The 17814-nt window shown below is 41.9% G+C and overlaps 1 protein-coding gene across 8 annotated transcripts in view; it reads right to left on the bottom strand.

The window, feature by feature from the left end:
- LOC106582447 (muscleblind-like protein 2a) overlaps positions 1–17814 on the bottom strand; it is a 48180-nt gene that overhangs the window by 15557 nt on the left and 14809 nt on the right. For all 8 annotated transcript variants that reach the window (XM_014165568.3, XM_014165571.3, XM_014165572.3 and 5 more), the window contains exon 3: positions 246–410. In XM_014165568.3, the coding sequence (XP_014021043.1) occupies positions 246–410 (165 nt within the window). The remainder of the gene's footprint in view (positions 1–245; positions 411–17814) is intronic.

Here is a 17814-nt window from a genome sequence, read left to right as displayed (position 1 = left end):
GCCGTGGTATATTGGCCATGTCACCAACCCCCGAGGTGCCTTATTGCTATTATAAACTGGTTACCAACACATTAGAGCAGTAAAAATAAATGTTTTGTCATACCCGTGGTATACGGCCTGATATACCACAGCCAATCAGCATTCAGGGTTCGAACCACCCAGTTTATAATGTCTGATATACTACGATTTTCGACCAATCAGCTTTCAGGGCTCAAACCACCCAGTTTATAATAAACTGTACTTACTACAGGCTGCATGCTCGTGCCTGGGATCATGAAGTGCATCTGCTGGGCTAGCATGGCTGCTGCCGTCTTCTGCTGGATGAGGTTGTTGCGTCCGTTAATCTCTAGCTGGGTTTTTAAATGAGAAGGTGGATGAAGGTACTTACAGTTTTCTCTTGAACAACGACCCTGGAATAAGAGTAAAAACACAAAAGAAAGCTAACTATTAGACAAGATAAATCCCTTAAACGTAGGCCTAAGTCTAACATGAGTAGTCTATGCCTACAGCTTTATAAATACAATATACATATTTATTTTACATAAAGTGAAGCATCATTACTGGACAGGGTCACTAGAATTCATTGACAACCAAGGAAAGCGACAAAGACGTCCATAAAAATAAGACACAAAAGACCATCCCCAGAACATTCATGAAAGATTCATGTTGAGCCTCAATCATGTCCTGAAGATGCAGTAGCCCACGCCCCTATCAGACCAAGACCATTCAGCTCAGAGGACAGGACACTAATGCAATATCAGGAAACTCAATCATAGTGACACAGAATCACACCTTCACACTTGAAATGTTTTTCTGTGGGGACAGATAGTATGGTAGTTTGGCTGATGCTATTGTTGTTGCAGAGGCAGTATGATTGACAGAGAGGAGCACACTGCGCCCCAAGACAAATGCACACAAGAGATGGATGCCTGTAGAGCAGGTATTCCCAAACTGGGGTACGCGCAATGCCGTCAGTGGTACGCCAAATAAAAATGTGATTCAAATGTTTTATTTTTTTATTTATTTTTATCACATTTTCAAACAGTCCATTTATATTTTCCAACGGGGCTATACATTTGGGTGAGTTTTTTCTCCTCGCCTGAGAAGCCTTGTTTCACTGCCAAAAATAAAATTAAACCATCTAGTGTTCAGCAAAATAACAACACAATGTTAAATACAGGTAGCCTAGTCAAATAATTAACATCCAATCACATTAACCGTTACTTTCTCACGGGAATTCCAATAACGGTCCGTATGTTGCCAAACATAGCTGCTGCACATTCCGTTTGCTCGAAAATTGATAAAAGGTTAAAAAAAAGTAAGGCCCGCGCCCATAGAGACACACACCAACTCTACTGGTGGTACTGCTACTACCAGCAATACTACACGTGCACCTGTCAACGACAAGTTGTTCTGCTTCCACGAGCACATCCAATGCTAGCATCAGTCATTCTACATTTGTTGTTAGCCCAGCTAGCATGGACACGGACTGTTGTGAATCTGATGCAGCTGAAGAGCTACTGCCCTCTTATCCGGGAAAGCACAGAACAACAGACAGGACGTTGGACCCTCGAAGAGGCGCAAATATGATGAGAACTACATTGATTTGGAGTTCACTTATATTGGAAGTAGTGTCTTTCCTCAGCCACAGTGTGTTATACACTACCGGTCAATTGTTTTATATCACCTACTCATTCAAGGATTTTTCTTTATTTTTTACTGTTTTCTACATCGTAGAATAATAGTGAAGACATCAAAACTATGAAATAACACATATGGAATCATGTAGAATCCAATTTTTTTTAATACAAATCAAAATATATTTTATATTTGAGATTCTTCAAATAGCCACCCTTTGCCTTAATGACAGCTTTGCAAACTCTTGGCATTCTCTCAACCAGCTTCACCTGGAATGCTTTTCCAACAGACTTGAAGGAGTTCCCACATATACTGAGCACGTGTTGGCTACTGTTCCTTCACTCTGCGGGTGACTCAGCCCAAACCCTCTCAATTTGTTAAAGGTCGGGGGATTGTGGAGGCCAGGTCATCTGATGCAGCACTCCGTCACTCTCCTTCTTGGTAAAATATCTCTTACACAGCCTGGAGGTGTGTTGGGTCGTTGTCCTGTTGAAAAACAAATCATTGTCCCACTAAGCCCAAACCAGATGGGATGGCGTATCGCTGCAGAATGCTGTGGTAGCCATGCTGGTTAAGTGTGCCTTGAATTCTAAATAAATCACAGACAGTGTCACCAGCAAAGCACCCCCACACCATAACACCTCCTCCTCCTTGCTTTACAGTGGGAAAAACACATGCGGAGATCATCCGTTCACCCACACCGCATCTCACAAAGACACGGCGGTTGGAACCAAAAATCTCCCATTTGGACACCAGACCAAAGGACAAATTCTCACCGGTCTAATGACCATTGCTTGTGTTTCTTGGCCCAAAGAAGTCTCTTCTTATTATTGGTGTTCTTTAGTAGTGGTTTCTTTGCAGAAATTCGATCAAGAAGGCCTGATTCTCTTTGCTTATTTGAGCTGTTATTGCCATAATACGGACTCGGTCTTTTACCAAATAGGGTTATCTAAATTAACTTTTAAGAAGGCACACCTGTTAATCGAAATGCATTCCAGGTGACTACCTCATGAAGCTGGTTAAGATAATGCCAAGAGTGTGCAAATCTGTCACCAAGGCAAAGGGTGGCTATTTGAAGAATCTCAAATATAAAATATATTTTGATTTGTTTAACTCTTTTTTGGTTACCACATGATTCCATGTGTGTTATTTCATGGTTTTAATGGCTTCACTATTATTCTACAATGTAGAAAATAGTCAAATGAAAGAAAATTCCTTGAATGAGTAGATGTTCTAAAACTTTTGACCTGTAGCGTGTGTGCAAAAGTACTATCTCAGAACTCGATAAAACCTTAACTCTTGCGCAGACATTTAGAAACAAAACATGCCAATTTGAAAAATAAGCCACAGGAGTTTTTTGAGCGAGAATTAAGACGACTTTCAAGTAGTAAGACATGTATAAAAGCAACAGATACCAATAATAAGAAGGGGCTAGAAGCGTCTTATATTATGAGCTACCGAGTGGCTAGGACAGGAAAGTCCCATACTACTGTGGATGACTTAATTCTTCCTGCTGTCACGGATATGGCTGGGACAATGCTGGGGGAAAAGGCCCCAAAAACTATATACAGTGAGGGAAAAAAGTATTTGATGCCCTGCTGATTTGTACGTTTGCCCACTGACAAAGAAATGATCAGTCTATAATTTTAATGGTAGGTTTATTTGAACAGTGAGAGACAGAATAACAACAAAAAAATCCAGAAAAACGCATGTCAAAAATGTTATAAAATGATTTGCATTTTAATGAGGGAAATAAGTATTTGACCCCCTTTTAATCAGAAAGATTTCTGTCTCCCAAGTGTCTTTTATTCAGGTAACGAGCTGAGATTAGGACCACACTCTTAAAGGGAGTGCTCCTAATCTCAGTTTGTTACCTGTATAAAAGACACCTGTCCACAGAAGCAATCAATCAATCAGATTCCAAACTCTCCACATGGCCAAGACCAAAGAGCTCTCCAAGGATGTCAGGGACAAGATTGTAGACCTACACAAGGCTGGAATGGGCTACAAGACCATTGCAAAGCAGCTTGGTGAGAAGGTGACAACAGTTGGTGCGATTATGCGCAAATGGAAGAAACACAAAAGAACTGTCAATCTCCCTCGGCCTGGGGGTCCATGCAAGATCTCACCTCGTGGAGTTGCAAGGATCTAAGACTGACATTAACCTGTGGTGAGTTACTCACAGTTTTCGATGAACAAATAAGGTTTTATAAGAATATGGTTAAATAAAGAGCACAATTATTGATTATTATAATATTATTATTATTATTTGTGCCCTGGTCCTATAAGAGCTCTTTGTCACTTCCCACGAGCCAGGTTGTGACAAAACCTAAACACTCCTTCTTATGTTTAATAAATATATCGTATAGTGTGTGTGTGTGTGTGGCAGGCTTACAATGATGGCAAAAAACAACATTTGAGAGTGAGCTGACCCTGGTGCTAGAGGAGGAACGCAGCTGGAGGTTAAATGTTTGAAGGGGTACGGGACTTTAAAAAGTTTGGGAACCACTGCTACATTTTTACATTTTAGTCATTTAGCAGACGCTCTTATCCAGAGCGACTTACAGTAGTGAATGCATACATTTCATACAATTTTTTTTTTTTTTTCCGTACTGGTCCCCCGTGGGAATCGAACCCACAACCCTGGCATTGCAAACACCATGCTCTACCAACTGAGCCACATGGGACCAGAGTAATGGAATGGAAAACAGTTTGAAATGCTTTATTGTCATAAGTGTTTCTCACTATGATCAGGAGGTTATCCACAGACACACTAGGAGTAATTTATGAGAATAATAATGAACAAAGTTGATAGGCATAAACTTTTACCATTGCAGGAAATCAGTAGGCAGGGCTTTCTCCTATAGAGCTAAATGCTTATGGATTGGTCTGCCTTTCCTCTGACCCTATTACGGGGGCTGAGTCACTGTCTTACTAGTGCTCTTCCATGCTGTCCCTAGGAGGGGTGCGTCACGTCGTACCAGACTATACTCGAATTTAATGGGTTGAGTCACTGCCGTGATCTTCGTTACCGGTTTTTATGGAGCGAGATCCCTGCCAAAAGGTTGAACGTACGTATCGTTAGCATTGTATGAAAATCTGTACGTAAAATGTTAGGATTGTAAGAAAAGCCATTAGTGAAACATTAAATGTAAACGTGAAATTTCATCAGTTAACATACAAACACAATGTTACGATTACGGACTAACATTCAAGGCTTGAACAAATCTTATATTTAATTTCTGAAGTACAATAATACCTTTCAGACTTTCGGCTGTTTCATCTCACAAAAAAAAAAAACGTACACCAAACGGCCTGTGAGGAGTGCTACGTCGACAAGCATAACACAGTGAAGTTTCAGTCCGCTAGGTATCTCTACAGCATAGACATATCTCTGGGTGACGTGGACATCCCCATGCATGCACCTTATCAGAATAGGACTAATTCAATATTGCACCATCCCATTCTCTGTTCGCAATCATAACCAATAGAATCTACCAGGAATAATGAATCTTAACCAGTAGTATCTACCAGGAATAATGAAACAGATTAATAATAGCTGTTTGGTGAATCTATTAATTATGTATGACAACTGGAGTCTTTGCCACTCCCCCAAAAATTATTAGTATTTTGATATACATTTTTTTTACTCAATCTTGCCAAAGCATATTCTGTAGGAGGGGTTAACATGAATTTAAAATGATTTACATGCATCGGGTCATGAACGTATGGACTTTGTCGCAGAGGTCTTAGGTAGTCTCTGTATAGGCTAATCCCTCCATCACGACACTGCTGCCCAGTTGAAGAGCTTGAGATCTCACCACAGCACCATGCGCCTTCAGAAAAGCACCCCTCAGCCTCAGAAGATGCCCTTCTGGAGGGATTCAACCATAGTCATTATACCCTAATGTAGGCCTATTTGCCTACTAGCAAAATAAAATGCAGAGCATGCATGATGTGTGCAACTCATCATTCCAACATATTTGAACATTTAATTCATCCTTCATTCAGTTCAGTCAGTCAGTATGTCATCCATTCAGTCATTTGTCTTAGTTGCAATAGGAACTAAACCAAAGGGAAATGTTATTATTCAGATACGCTGAATACAACAGGTGTAGACCAGTGAAATGCTTACTTATAAGTCCTAACCAACAATGCAGTAATTTTTTTTTTTTACAAAATCCGAATAAGAATAACAAATAAAAGAAACAAGTAATTAAAGAGCAGCAGTAAAATAACAATAGCGAGACTATATACAGGGGGGTATTGGTACAGAGTAAATATGCGGGGGCAACGGTTAGGCGTGGTAATTGAGGTAATATGTACATGTAGGTAAAGTAATTAAAGTGACTGTGCATAGACGATAACACAGAGATCAGCAGCGGTGTAAAAGGGGGGTGGGGGGGGGGCAATTCAAATAGTCTTGGTAGCCATTTGATTAGATGTTCAGGAGTCTTATGACTTAGGGGTTAAATGTTTAGAAGCCTCTTGGGCCTATACTTGGCGCTCCGGTACCGCTTGCCGTGCGGTAGCAGAGAGAACAGCCTATGACTAGCGTGGCTGGAGTCTTTGACAATTTAAGGCCTTCCTCCGACACTGCCTGGTATAGAGGTCCTGGATGGCAGGAAGCTTTGCCCCAGTGATGTACTGGGCCGTTCACATTACCCTCTGTAGTGCCTTGCGGTCGGAGGCCGAGCAGTTGCCATACCAGGCAGTGATGCAACCAGTCAGGATGCTCTCGATGGTGCAGCTGTAGAACCTTTGAGGATCTGAGGACCCACGCAAAATCTTTTCAGTCTCCAGAGGGGGAATAGGTTTTGGTGTGCCCTCTTCAAGACTGTCTTGGTGTGCTTGGACCATGTTAGTTTGTTGGTGATGTGGACACCAAGGACCTTGAAGCTCTCAACCTGCTTCACTACAGCCCCGTCGGCCCTCTTTCCTGTAGTCCACAATCATCTTCTTTGTCTTGATCACGTTGAGGGAGAGGTTGTTGTCCTGGCACCACACGGCCAGATCTCTGACCTCCTCCCTATATGCTGTCTCGTCGTTGTCGGTGATCAGGCCTACCATTGTTGTGTCATCGGCAAACCTAATGATGGTGTTGTGCCTGGACGTGCAGTCATGAGTGAACAGGGAGTACAGGAAGGGACTGAGCACACACCCGAGGGGCCTCTGTGTTGAGGATCAGCGTGGCCAATGTGTTGTTACCTACCCTTACCACCTGGGGGCGGCCTGTTAGGAAGTCCAGGATCCAGTTGCAGAGGGAGGTGTTTAGTCCCAGAGTCCTTAGCTTAGTGATGAGCTTTGAGGGCACTATAGTGTTGAACGCTGAGCTGTACTAAATGAATAGCATTCTCACATAGCTGTTCCTTTTGTCCAGGTGGGAAAGGGCAGTGTGGAGTGCAATAGAGATTACATCATCTGTGGATCTGTTAGGGTTGTATGCAAATTGGGGTGGGTCTAAGGTTTCTGGGATAATGGTGCTGATGTGAGCCATGACCAGCCGTTCAAAGCACTTCATGGCTACAGACGTGAGTGCTACAGGTCGGTAGTCATTTAGGCAGGTTACTTTAGTGTTCTTGGGCACAGGGACTATGGTGGTCTGCTTAAAACATGTTGGTATTGCAGAATCGGACAGGGAGAGGTTGAAAATGTCAGTGAATACACTTGCCAGTTGGTCAGCGCATGATCACAGTACACGTCCTGGTAATCTGTCTGGCCTTGTGTATGTTGACCTGTTTAAAGGTCTTACTCACATCGGCTACGGAGAGTGTGATCACACAGTCTTCCAGAACATCTGGTGATCTCATGCATGTTTCAGAATGATTTGCCTCGAAGCGAGCATAGAAGTAGTTTAGCTTGTCTGGTAGGCTCGTGTCACTGGGCAGCTCTCGGCTGTGCTTCCCTTTGTAGTCTATAATGGTTTGCAAGCCCTGCCACATCCGACAAGCATCAAAGCCGGTGTAGTATGATTCGATCTAAGTCCTGTACTGATGCTTTGCCTGTTTGATGAATCGTCGGAGGGCATAGCGGGATTTCTTATAAGCTTCCAGGTTAGAGTCCCTCTCCATGAAAGCGGCAGCTCTACCCTTTAGCTCAGTGCGGATGTTGCCTGTAATCCATGGCTTCTGGATGGGGTATGTATGTACGGTCATTGTGGGGACGACGTTATCGATGCACTTATTGACGAAGCCAATGACTGATGTGGTGTACTCCTCAATACCATCAGAGGAATCCCGGAACATATGCCAGGCTGTGCTAGTTTCCCTGCATTAAAGTCCCCGGCCACTAGGAGCGCTGCCTCTGGGTGAGCATTTTCCTGTTTGCTTATGGCGGAATACAGCTCATTGAGTGTGGTCTTAGTGCCAGCATCAGTCTGTGGTGGTATGTAGACAGCTACGAAAAATACAGATGAAAACTCTAGGTAGATAGTGTGGTCTACAGCTTATCATGAGATACTCTACCTCAGGCGAGCAAAACCTTGAGACTTCCTCGAGACAAAATAAGTTAAAAAATAAGTTACAAACAACGCAAAGAAACAAACAAAAAAAACACAATTGGATAGGAACACGTAAAATGTCAGCCTTCTTCTCCGGCGCCATCTTCTACTCCTAGAAGTCTTATCCATTAATTTATTGAAATTATCTAAATTCTCAAATGTTCTTTGGCCTATCACTTTAATAAAAATACCCCATAATGACAAAATGAAAACAGGTTTTTAGAAATTGTTGCGAATGTAAAAAAAATGTAATAATGAAATAGCTTATTTACATAAAGATTCAGACCCTTTGCTGTGAGATTCAAAATTGAGCTCATGTGCATCCTGTTTCCATTGATCATCCTTGAGAAGTTTCTACAACCTTGAGTCCACCAGTGGTAAATTCAAATGATTGGACATGATTTGGAAAGGCACACACCTGTGTATAAGGTACCACCGTTGACAGTGCATGTCAGAGCAAAGAAATTGGTAGAAGGAATTGCCCGTAGAGCTCCGAGACAGGATTGTGTCGAGGCACAGATCTGGGGAAGGGTACCAAAACATTTCTGCAGCATTGAAGGTCCCCAAGAACACAGTGGCCTCCATCATTCTTCAATGGAAAAAGTTAGGAACCACCAAGACTCTTCAATAGCTGGCCACCAGGCCAAACTTAGGAATCAGGGGAGAAGGGCCTTGGTCAGGGAGGTGACCAAGAACACGATGGTCACTCTGACAGAGCTCCAGAGTTCCTCTGTGGAGATGGAAGAACTTTCCAGAAGGACAACCATCTCTGCAGCACTCCACCAATCAAGCCTTTATGGAGAGTGGCCAGACAGAAGCCACTCCTCAGTAAATGGCACAACAGCCCACTTGTAGTTTGCCAAAAGGCACCCAAAGACTCTCAGACCATGAGAAACAAGATTCTCTGGTCTGATGAAACCAAGATTGAACTCTTTGGCCTGAATGCCAAGCGTCATGTCTGGAGGAAACTTGGCACCATCCCTATGGTGGTGGCTGCATCATGCTGTGGGGATGTTCTTCAGTGGTAAGGACTGGGAGACTAGTAAGGATCGAGGCAAAGATGAACAGAGCAAAGTACAGAGAAATCCTGCTCCAGAACGCTCAGGACCTCAGACTGGGGTGAAGGTTCACCTTCCAACAGGACAACCCTAAGCACACAGCGAAGACAACGCAGGAGTGGCTTCGGGACAAGTCTTGGACTTGAACCCAATCGAACATCTCTGGAGAGACCTGAAAATAGCTGTGCAACCCCCTCCAACCTGACAGAGCTTGAGAGGATCTGCAGAGAGATTTGTGAAAAACTCCCCAAATACAGGTGTGCCAAGCTTGTAGATTCATACCCAAGATGACTAGAGGCTGTAATCACTTCCAAAAGGTGCTTCAACATAGTACTGAGTAAAGGGTCTGAAAAATTATGTAAAAATGATATTAAAGTTTTAATCTATTTTTATTTTATTTTTACACATTTGCAAAAATGTATAAACCTGGTTTTGCCTTTTCATTGTGGGGTATTGTGTGGAGATTGAGGATTATTTTGGGGGGGAATAAGGGTGTAACTTAACAAAATGTGGAAAAAGTCAAGGATTCTGAATACACTATGTTAATGAGATATTTAATTCTCAATAATTTAGCAAACATTTCTAAAAACATGTTTTCACTTTGTCATTATGGGGTATTGTGAGAAAATGTTTTATATTTAATCAATTTTGAATTCAGGCCATAACACAACAACATGTGGAATAAGGGGTCAAGGAGTACAAATACTTTCTGAAGGCACTTTATGTTGAGTCCTGACACACACAGATGGGGCATTCCCGTTCCGTTGTTGCCTCTTCAGAAAGCTGGTATATTTTTGGTCAATTGCATATTACTGTTTGAATAAATCATGATTATAAAAAAAAGAAGCAAATTGAGAAACAAGTGTCCAGGTACAGTTGAAGTCGGAAGTTTACATACACATAGGTTGGAGTCATTAAAACTCATTTTTCAACCACTATAGTTTTGGCAAGTCGGATAAGACATCTACTTTGTGCATGACATAAGTCATTTTTCCAACAGTTGTTTACAGACAGATTATTTCACTTATAATTCACTGTATCACAATTACAGCGGGTCAGAAGTTTACATACACTAAATTGACTGTGCCATTCAACAGCTTGGAAAATTCCAGAAAATGATTTCTTGGCTTTAGAAGCTTCTGATAGGCTAATTGACATCATTTGAGTCAATTGGAGGTGTACCTGTGGATGTATTTCAAGGCCTACCTTCAAACTCAGTGCCTCTTTGCTTGACATCATTGGGAAAATCAAAAGAAATCAGCCAAGACCTCAGAAAAAAATTGTAGACCTCAACAAGTCTGGTTCATCCTTGGGAGCAATTTCCAAATGCCTGAAGGTACCACGTTCATCTGTACAAACAATAGTAAGCAAGTATAAACACCATGGGACCACACAGCCGTCATACTGCTCAGGAAGGAGACGCGTTCTGTCTCCTAGAGATGAACGTACTTTGGTGCGAAAAGTGCAAATCAATCCCAAAACAACAGCAAAGGACCTTGTGAAGATGCTAGAGGAACCGGGTACAAAAGTATCTATATCCACAGTAAAGCAAGTCCTATATCGACATAACCTGAAAGTCCACTCAGCAAATAAGAAGCCACTGCTCCAGTGCTGCAAAGAAAAAGCCATATCTCAGACTGGTCAATAAATATAAAAGATTAAGATGGGCAAAAGAACACAGACACTGGACAGAGGAACTCTGCCTTGAAGGCCAGCATCCCGGAGTCGCCTCTTCACTGTTGACGTTGAGACTGGTGTTTTGCGGGTATTACTTAATGAAGCTGCCAGTTGAGTACTTGTGAGGCGTCTGTTTCTCAAACTAGACACTCTGATGTACTTGTCCTCTTGCTCAGTTGTGCACCGGGGCCTCCCACTCCTCTTTCTATTCTGGTTAGAGCCAGTTTGCGCTGTTCTGTGAAGGGAGTAGTACACAGTGTTCAAGATCTTTCGTTTCTTGGCAATTTCTCGCATGGAATAGCCTTCATTTCTCAGGACAAGAATAGACTGACGAGTTTCAGAAGTGCTTTGTTTCTGGCCATTTTGAGCCTGTAATCGAACCCACAAATGCTGATGCTCCAGATACTCAACTAGTCTAAAGGCCTGTTTTATTGCTTCTTTAAATCAGAACAACACTTTTCAGCTGTGCTAACATAATTGCAAAAGGGTTTTCTAATGATCAATTAGCCTTCTTAAATGATAAACTTGGATTTGCCTACACAACGTGACATTGGAACACAGGAGTGATGGTTGCTGAGAAATGGGCCTTTGTATGCCTATGTAGATATTCCACTTTAAAAAATCTGGCATTTCCAGCTACAATAGTCATTTATATTAACAATGTCTAAACTGTATTTCTGATCAATTTGATGTTATTTTAATGGGCAATTTTTTTTTTGCTTTTCTTTCAATAACAATGAAATTTCTAAGTGTCCCCAAACTTTTGAACGGTAGTGTACATCTCGTTTGACCAGCGTTGTCAGGTCACTCCGGTTTCACACTGACCGTGGTGTGCAGAAAGTAGCCCATCACAACTTTTTCCAACTGATCTGTCTATAGCGCCTGCTAAATTCAGGGCATCAATGTTGTTGCGAAAAGAAGCAAAACTTTTGTAGTTCTCGATGGCTAACGTTATATCTTTCAAAACAGCTGCGGTAAAAAGGACTATCAACATATATTGAGCAGCTGACATTATAGACAGAAGCACGCTACATGGCAGACCAATCCAAACTCATCTCCCGGCATGTCCAGCCCATCCATTATGTCAGCCAATCATGGCTAGTGGGAAGATTCCTGTCTTTTTCCGTGGCTAAACCAACTAGGCTCTTAATTTAACCATTTTATTTGTATTTACAGATGGAATACAAGTTTGTTATTAAGGCACATGAAAGTTCACATGAAACGTATTTTGCTATAAAAAAAAATAAAGCCGTTCAAATGCCTCTCCTGTGAAGTACTGACATGCGACATATGCCTAGCTTCCTGAAACGGGTCACATATTGACATGAATATACACTGGGTGTACAAAACATTAAGAACACCTGCCTAATATTGAGTTGTACCCCTCCCTTTTTACCCTCATAACAGACTCAATTTGTTGGGGCATGGAATCTACAAGGTGACGAAAGTGTCCAACAGGGATGCTGGCCCATGTTGACTCCAATGCTTCCCACAGATGTGGTAAATTGGCTGGGTGTCCTTTGGGTGGTGGACCATTCTTGACACACACTGGAAACTGTTGAGCATGAAAAACCTAGCGTGAAAAAGTCACACCAATAAGGGATCATAGCATTCACTTGGTCAGTCTGTGTCATGGAAAGAGCAGGTGTTCTTAATGTTTTGTACACTCAGTGTACATTATTCAAGTTAAGATGAAATGTCAAATCAATATGCAGTGCTTAGGCCAGGAGTGGATAAATAACCAATGATAATGACGTTAGCAGCATGAAAGGTCTCTGGAAGACACAAGCAAAACGTGAGGATACAGTACTAGCCTATAGATTTATGTAAATTGAGTGAGCATAAAACAGGTATAGATGAGGTACTGTAAATGTCTGGGGTCATTCTGGGTTTGAAGCCATTATTTTAATACGATAGTATTTTCATCTGTACAATGCATGGCCTTTCAGCTCTTCTGCAGACATATTTACTGGTCCTCAACACATTAAAAGGGAGTGCGTGGTCTTATGGGGGCACGGGGCAGTCTTATGGGGGCACGGGGCAGTCTTATGGGGGGACCGGCGCGGGATTATGGGGGACCGGCGCGGGATTATGGGGACTTGGCAGTCTCAGCTGCTGTAAAAACACTGCCGTAAATAAGGGATAAAAAATAATGACCCTGGGTGACGCACAGGCGCCTCAATTTGCTTTAGCCTTCTTCTGAAAAGAAGGTGAAGCAGGTGCTGACTGCTGAGAGGAAAGGGGTGAATTAGGGGTGACGTAGTTACCCCCCCCTCATCATAAAAATGCTCTAATGTACTGTAGATCTGATCTCTTGGTCCCGTGTGGCTCAGTTGGTAGGGCATGGTGTTTGCAACGCCAGGGTTGTGGGTTTGATTCCCACGGGGGACCAGTACGGAGAAGAAAAAAAATGTATGAAATGTATGCATTCACTACTGTAAGTCGCTCTGGACAAGCGCGTCTGCTAAATGACTAAAATGTAAAATCTCTAAAGTAGTCCTTCTCTCAGTCTGTCCTTGGCTCCATTACTTCTTTCGCCTGCTTGTTTGCTGTGACAGATTTGTTCCTAGTGTGAAATGTTAAGCATTGGTGGAGTTCCCTTCCGTTTAACAAGTGGACTCTGTCCACCCCTCTGGTGTCCTTGGCTAGCCCTCAGTGCACTGCTGTTCTAGAATAATGCACAAGGATTTGCTGAGGTAGAACAAATGTTAAAAATCTTGGATTTAGGCTACACTGGCTTTTAATCATTTATTTCTAATCTCAGAATGATACATTATGTTTCATCCATCTAATGTCAAAGAAAGTCACCTTTTAATATGGGGCAGATGTTCAGTGATCAATTTATACATTGATTATCAATTTCTCATATCACACATTGTCTCAGATTAGAGAATGATGCGAATAGCTGACTTCAACAATTGCTAGGCTATTTGGAGGAGATATAACTCAGTAACAAGAGGTTTTATTTTTTCCCTTGGCGTAAACTCTCCACATCTAAAAACAGGCTTCACAATATATGATCTACCAGGCGCTGAAAGTACAAGCTCATGAAACACAAGAGCCATTTTTGTGATGTACTGTATCTGGTGGCAGCTCTGTACATTAATTTTCGCTAGCACGGCAGCAGACGTGGAGCAGACAAATCAGACTAATCTCAGTATAACAGCGTGTTGTGCTATACTGCGCTGGCCACCCCACCCACACACTGAATGTTAAACACCATGCAATAAACAAGACAGCCCGAAAAGCTGAAGGAGCAGCCTGAGCACAAAATACACAATTAATATTTGCTCCTCAGTCCTGTTTGGGATGCAGGTTAATGGGGATTAAAAGTGATTCTGAGCAGAGACATGTAATAAGACTTTCAGCTTTAGTTCCATGCGCAGAATAAAAATTGGCGTTGCTCACCACATTCCAGCAAAAGAATAGTCAGTCATTCTGGTGTCAGCCTAGTTTAAACCACCTAAAGTCTTCTAATCTCAATTCCCCCCAAATGTGTCAGGAGGAAATTAGGCCTAGATTCAGTTCACACTTCACAGCTAGCTAAATTGACAGCCATTCAAGAGGCATGGAATGGATGTTCCATTTAATATTCCGGCTGCTACTTTCAATATAGCTGTTAGTACAATGATACAGTTTTAGCTTAGGCTACATCCTGTTGTGTTGGGAGGTAACTGTAGTGACTGTGACGACCCTCCCACTCTGCCATATTCTCTCTGTTCTTGTTTCCTTATTAGGATGCCGGTGGGCGGAGTTGGAAGGGTCGTCAGCTAAATGTGACATTTATGTGACATTATATGCTAGCTTGAAAAATGGGTGTCTGATTATTTCTGGCCGGGTACTCTGCTGACATAATCTAATGTTTTGCTTTCGTAGTAAAGCCTTTTTGAAATCGGACAGTGTGGTTAGATTAACGAGAGTCTTGTCTTTAAAATGGTGTAAAATAGTCATATGTTTGAGAAATTGAAGTAATAGCATTTCTAAGGTATTTGAATAACGCGCCACGGGATTCCACTGGCTGTTGAGTAGGTGGGACGATTTCGTCCCACATACCCTAAAGAGGTTAAACAAATCATAATGATCTTCATCAGATGACAACCCTAGGACATTATGTTATACAATACATGCATGTTTTGTTCAATCAAGTTCATATTTATATCAAAAAACAGCTTTTTACATTAGTATGTGACGTTCAGAACTAGCATACCCACCGCAAACTTCCGGTGAATTTACTAAATTACTCACGATAAACGTTCACAAAAAACATAACAATTATTTTAAGAATTATAGATACAGAACTCCTTTATGCAATCGCTATGTCCGATTTTAAAATAGCTTTTCGGCAAAAGCACATTTTGCAATATTCTGAGTAGATAGCCCAGCCATCACGGGCTAGCTATTTTGACACCCACCAAGTTTGGCCCTCACCAAACTCCGATTTACTATTAGAAAAATTTGATTACCTTTGCTGTTCTTCGTCAGAATGCACTCCCAGGACTTCTACTTCAATAACAAATGTTGGTTTGGTTCAAAATAATCCATAGTTATGTTCAAATATCCTCTGTTTTGTTCGTGCGTTCAAGACACTATCCGAAGGGTGACGAAGGGTGACGCGCCCGACTCGTTTCGTGACAAAAAAATTCTAAATATTCCATTACCGTACTTCGAAGCATGTCAACCGCTGTTTAAAATCAATTTTTATGCGATTTTTCTCGTAAAAAAGCAATAATATTCCGACCGGGAAACCCTGTTTTCGTTCAAAGACGAAAAAATAAAAACATGGTGTCGCCTCGTGCACGCGCCCCAGTCTCATTGTTCTCTGATCGACCACTATCCAAATGCGCTACTGTTTTTCAGCCAGGGCCTGCAAAGGCATCATTCAGCGGTTTGGTGCCTTCTGAGAGCCTATGGGAGCCGTAGGAAGTGTCACGTTACAGCAGAGATCCTCAGTTTTCAATAAAGAGAGTGTAGAAGCCCAAGAAATGGTCAGAGAGGGCACTTCCTGTAAGGAATCTTCTCAGGTTTTTGCCTGCCATATGAGTTCTGTTATACTCACAGACACCATTCAAACAGTTTTAGAAACTTTAGGGTGTTTTCTATCCAAAGCCAATAATTATATGCATATTCTAGTTTCTGGGCAGTAGTAATAACCAGATTAAATCGGGTACGTTTTTTATCCGGCCGTGAAATACTGCCCCCTACCCTAGAGAGGTTAACACTTTTTTTGGGTTACGGCATGATTCAATATGTGTTATTTCCTAGTTTTGACATCTTCACTATTATTCTACAAGAAAAACCCTTGAATGAGTAGGTGTGTCCAAACTTTTGACTGGTGCTGTACATTTTTTTAATTAATTTGCAAACACTTCTAAAAACCTGTTTTTTGCATTGTCATTTTGGGGTATTGTGTGTAGACTGATGAAAAATAATTAAATACATTTTAGAATAAGGCTGTAACCTAACAATGTGAAAAAATATTCAGACCCCTTCTCTTTTTCCACATTTTGTTACAGCCTTATTTTAAAATTGAATAAAGTATATATTTTTTCCTCATCAATCTACACACAATACCCCATAATGACAAAGCAAAAACTGTTTTTTAGACATTTTAATCAATATATAAAAACATAAAACTGAAATCACATTCAGACCCTTTACTCAGTACTTTGTTGAAGCACTTTTGCAGTGATTAGAGCCTCGAGTTCTTGGGTATGACACTACAAGCTTGCCACACCTGTATCGCCCAATCTGCAGATCCTCTCAAGCTCTGTCTGGTTGGATGGGGAGTGTTGCTGCACAGCTATTTTCAGGTCTCTCCAGAGAAGTTCGATGGGGTTCAAGTCCGGGCTATGGCTAGGCCACTCAAGGACATTCAAAGACTTGTCCCGAAGCCACTCCTGCGTTGTCTTGGCTTTGTGCTTAGGGTCATTGTCCTGTTGGAAGGTGAACCTTCGCCCCAGTCTGAGATGCAGAGATAGTGTTTCTCCTGGAAGATTATCCCATCTCCACAGGGGAACTCTGGAGCTCTGTCAGAGTGACCATCTGGTTCTTGGTCACCTCCCTGACCAAGGCCCTTCTCCCCCGATTGCTCAGTTTGGCAGGGCGGCCAGCTCTAAGAAAAGTCTTGGTGGTTCCAAACTTCTTCCATTTAAGAATGATGGAGGCCACTGTGTTCTTGGGGACCTTCAAATGCTGCATCATTTTTTTTGGTACCTTTCCCAAGATCTGTGCCTCGACACAATCCTGTTTCGAAGCTCTACGGACAATTCCTTCGACCTCATGGCTTGGTTTTTGCTCTGACATGCGCTGTCACCTGTGGGACCTTATTTAGACGGGTGTAACGGCCGTCGTAGTGAATGGACCAAGGCGCAGCGGATTGAGTGCTCATCTTTAACTTTTATTGAACACTAAACAAAAACAAGAAACCGAACGACAGCTAGACAGTTTTGCAGGCTACACACACAGCAATGCAAAATCAACTTCCCACAAAAGACAGGTGGAAAAAGGGCTACCTAAGTATGGCTCCCAATCAGCGACAACGATGTACAGCTGTCCATGATTGAGAGCCATACCAGGCCAACACAAAGAAATACACAACATAGAATGGAACATAGAAATATAAAACATGCAACAAAACAAACACACTCCTGCCACGTCTTGACCAAACTACAATACCAAAATGACCCCTTTTCTGGTCAGGGTGTGTGCCTTTTCAAATCACGTCCAATCAATTGAATTTACAAAAGGTGGACACCAACCAATCAAGTTGCAGAAACATCTCAAGGATGATAAATGGTTAACAGGATGCACCAGAGCTCAATTTCGTGTCTAATAGCAAAGGGTCTGAATACTTATGTAAATAAGGTATCTGTTTTTTATTTTTAATAAATTAGCCAACATTTTAAAAAAAACGGTTTTCTCCCTACTACAATTCCAGGGGGT

Source organism: Salmo salar, chromosome 21, assembly GCF_965601325.2.
Source record: "Salmo salar chromosome 21, fSalSal1, whole genome shotgun sequence".
NCBI lineage: Eukaryota > Metazoa > Chordata > Actinopteri > Salmoniformes > Salmonidae > Salmo > Salmo salar.
The sequence above is the reverse complement of the archived record's forward strand: the minus strand, read 5'-3'. Positions and strand labels throughout refer to the sequence as shown.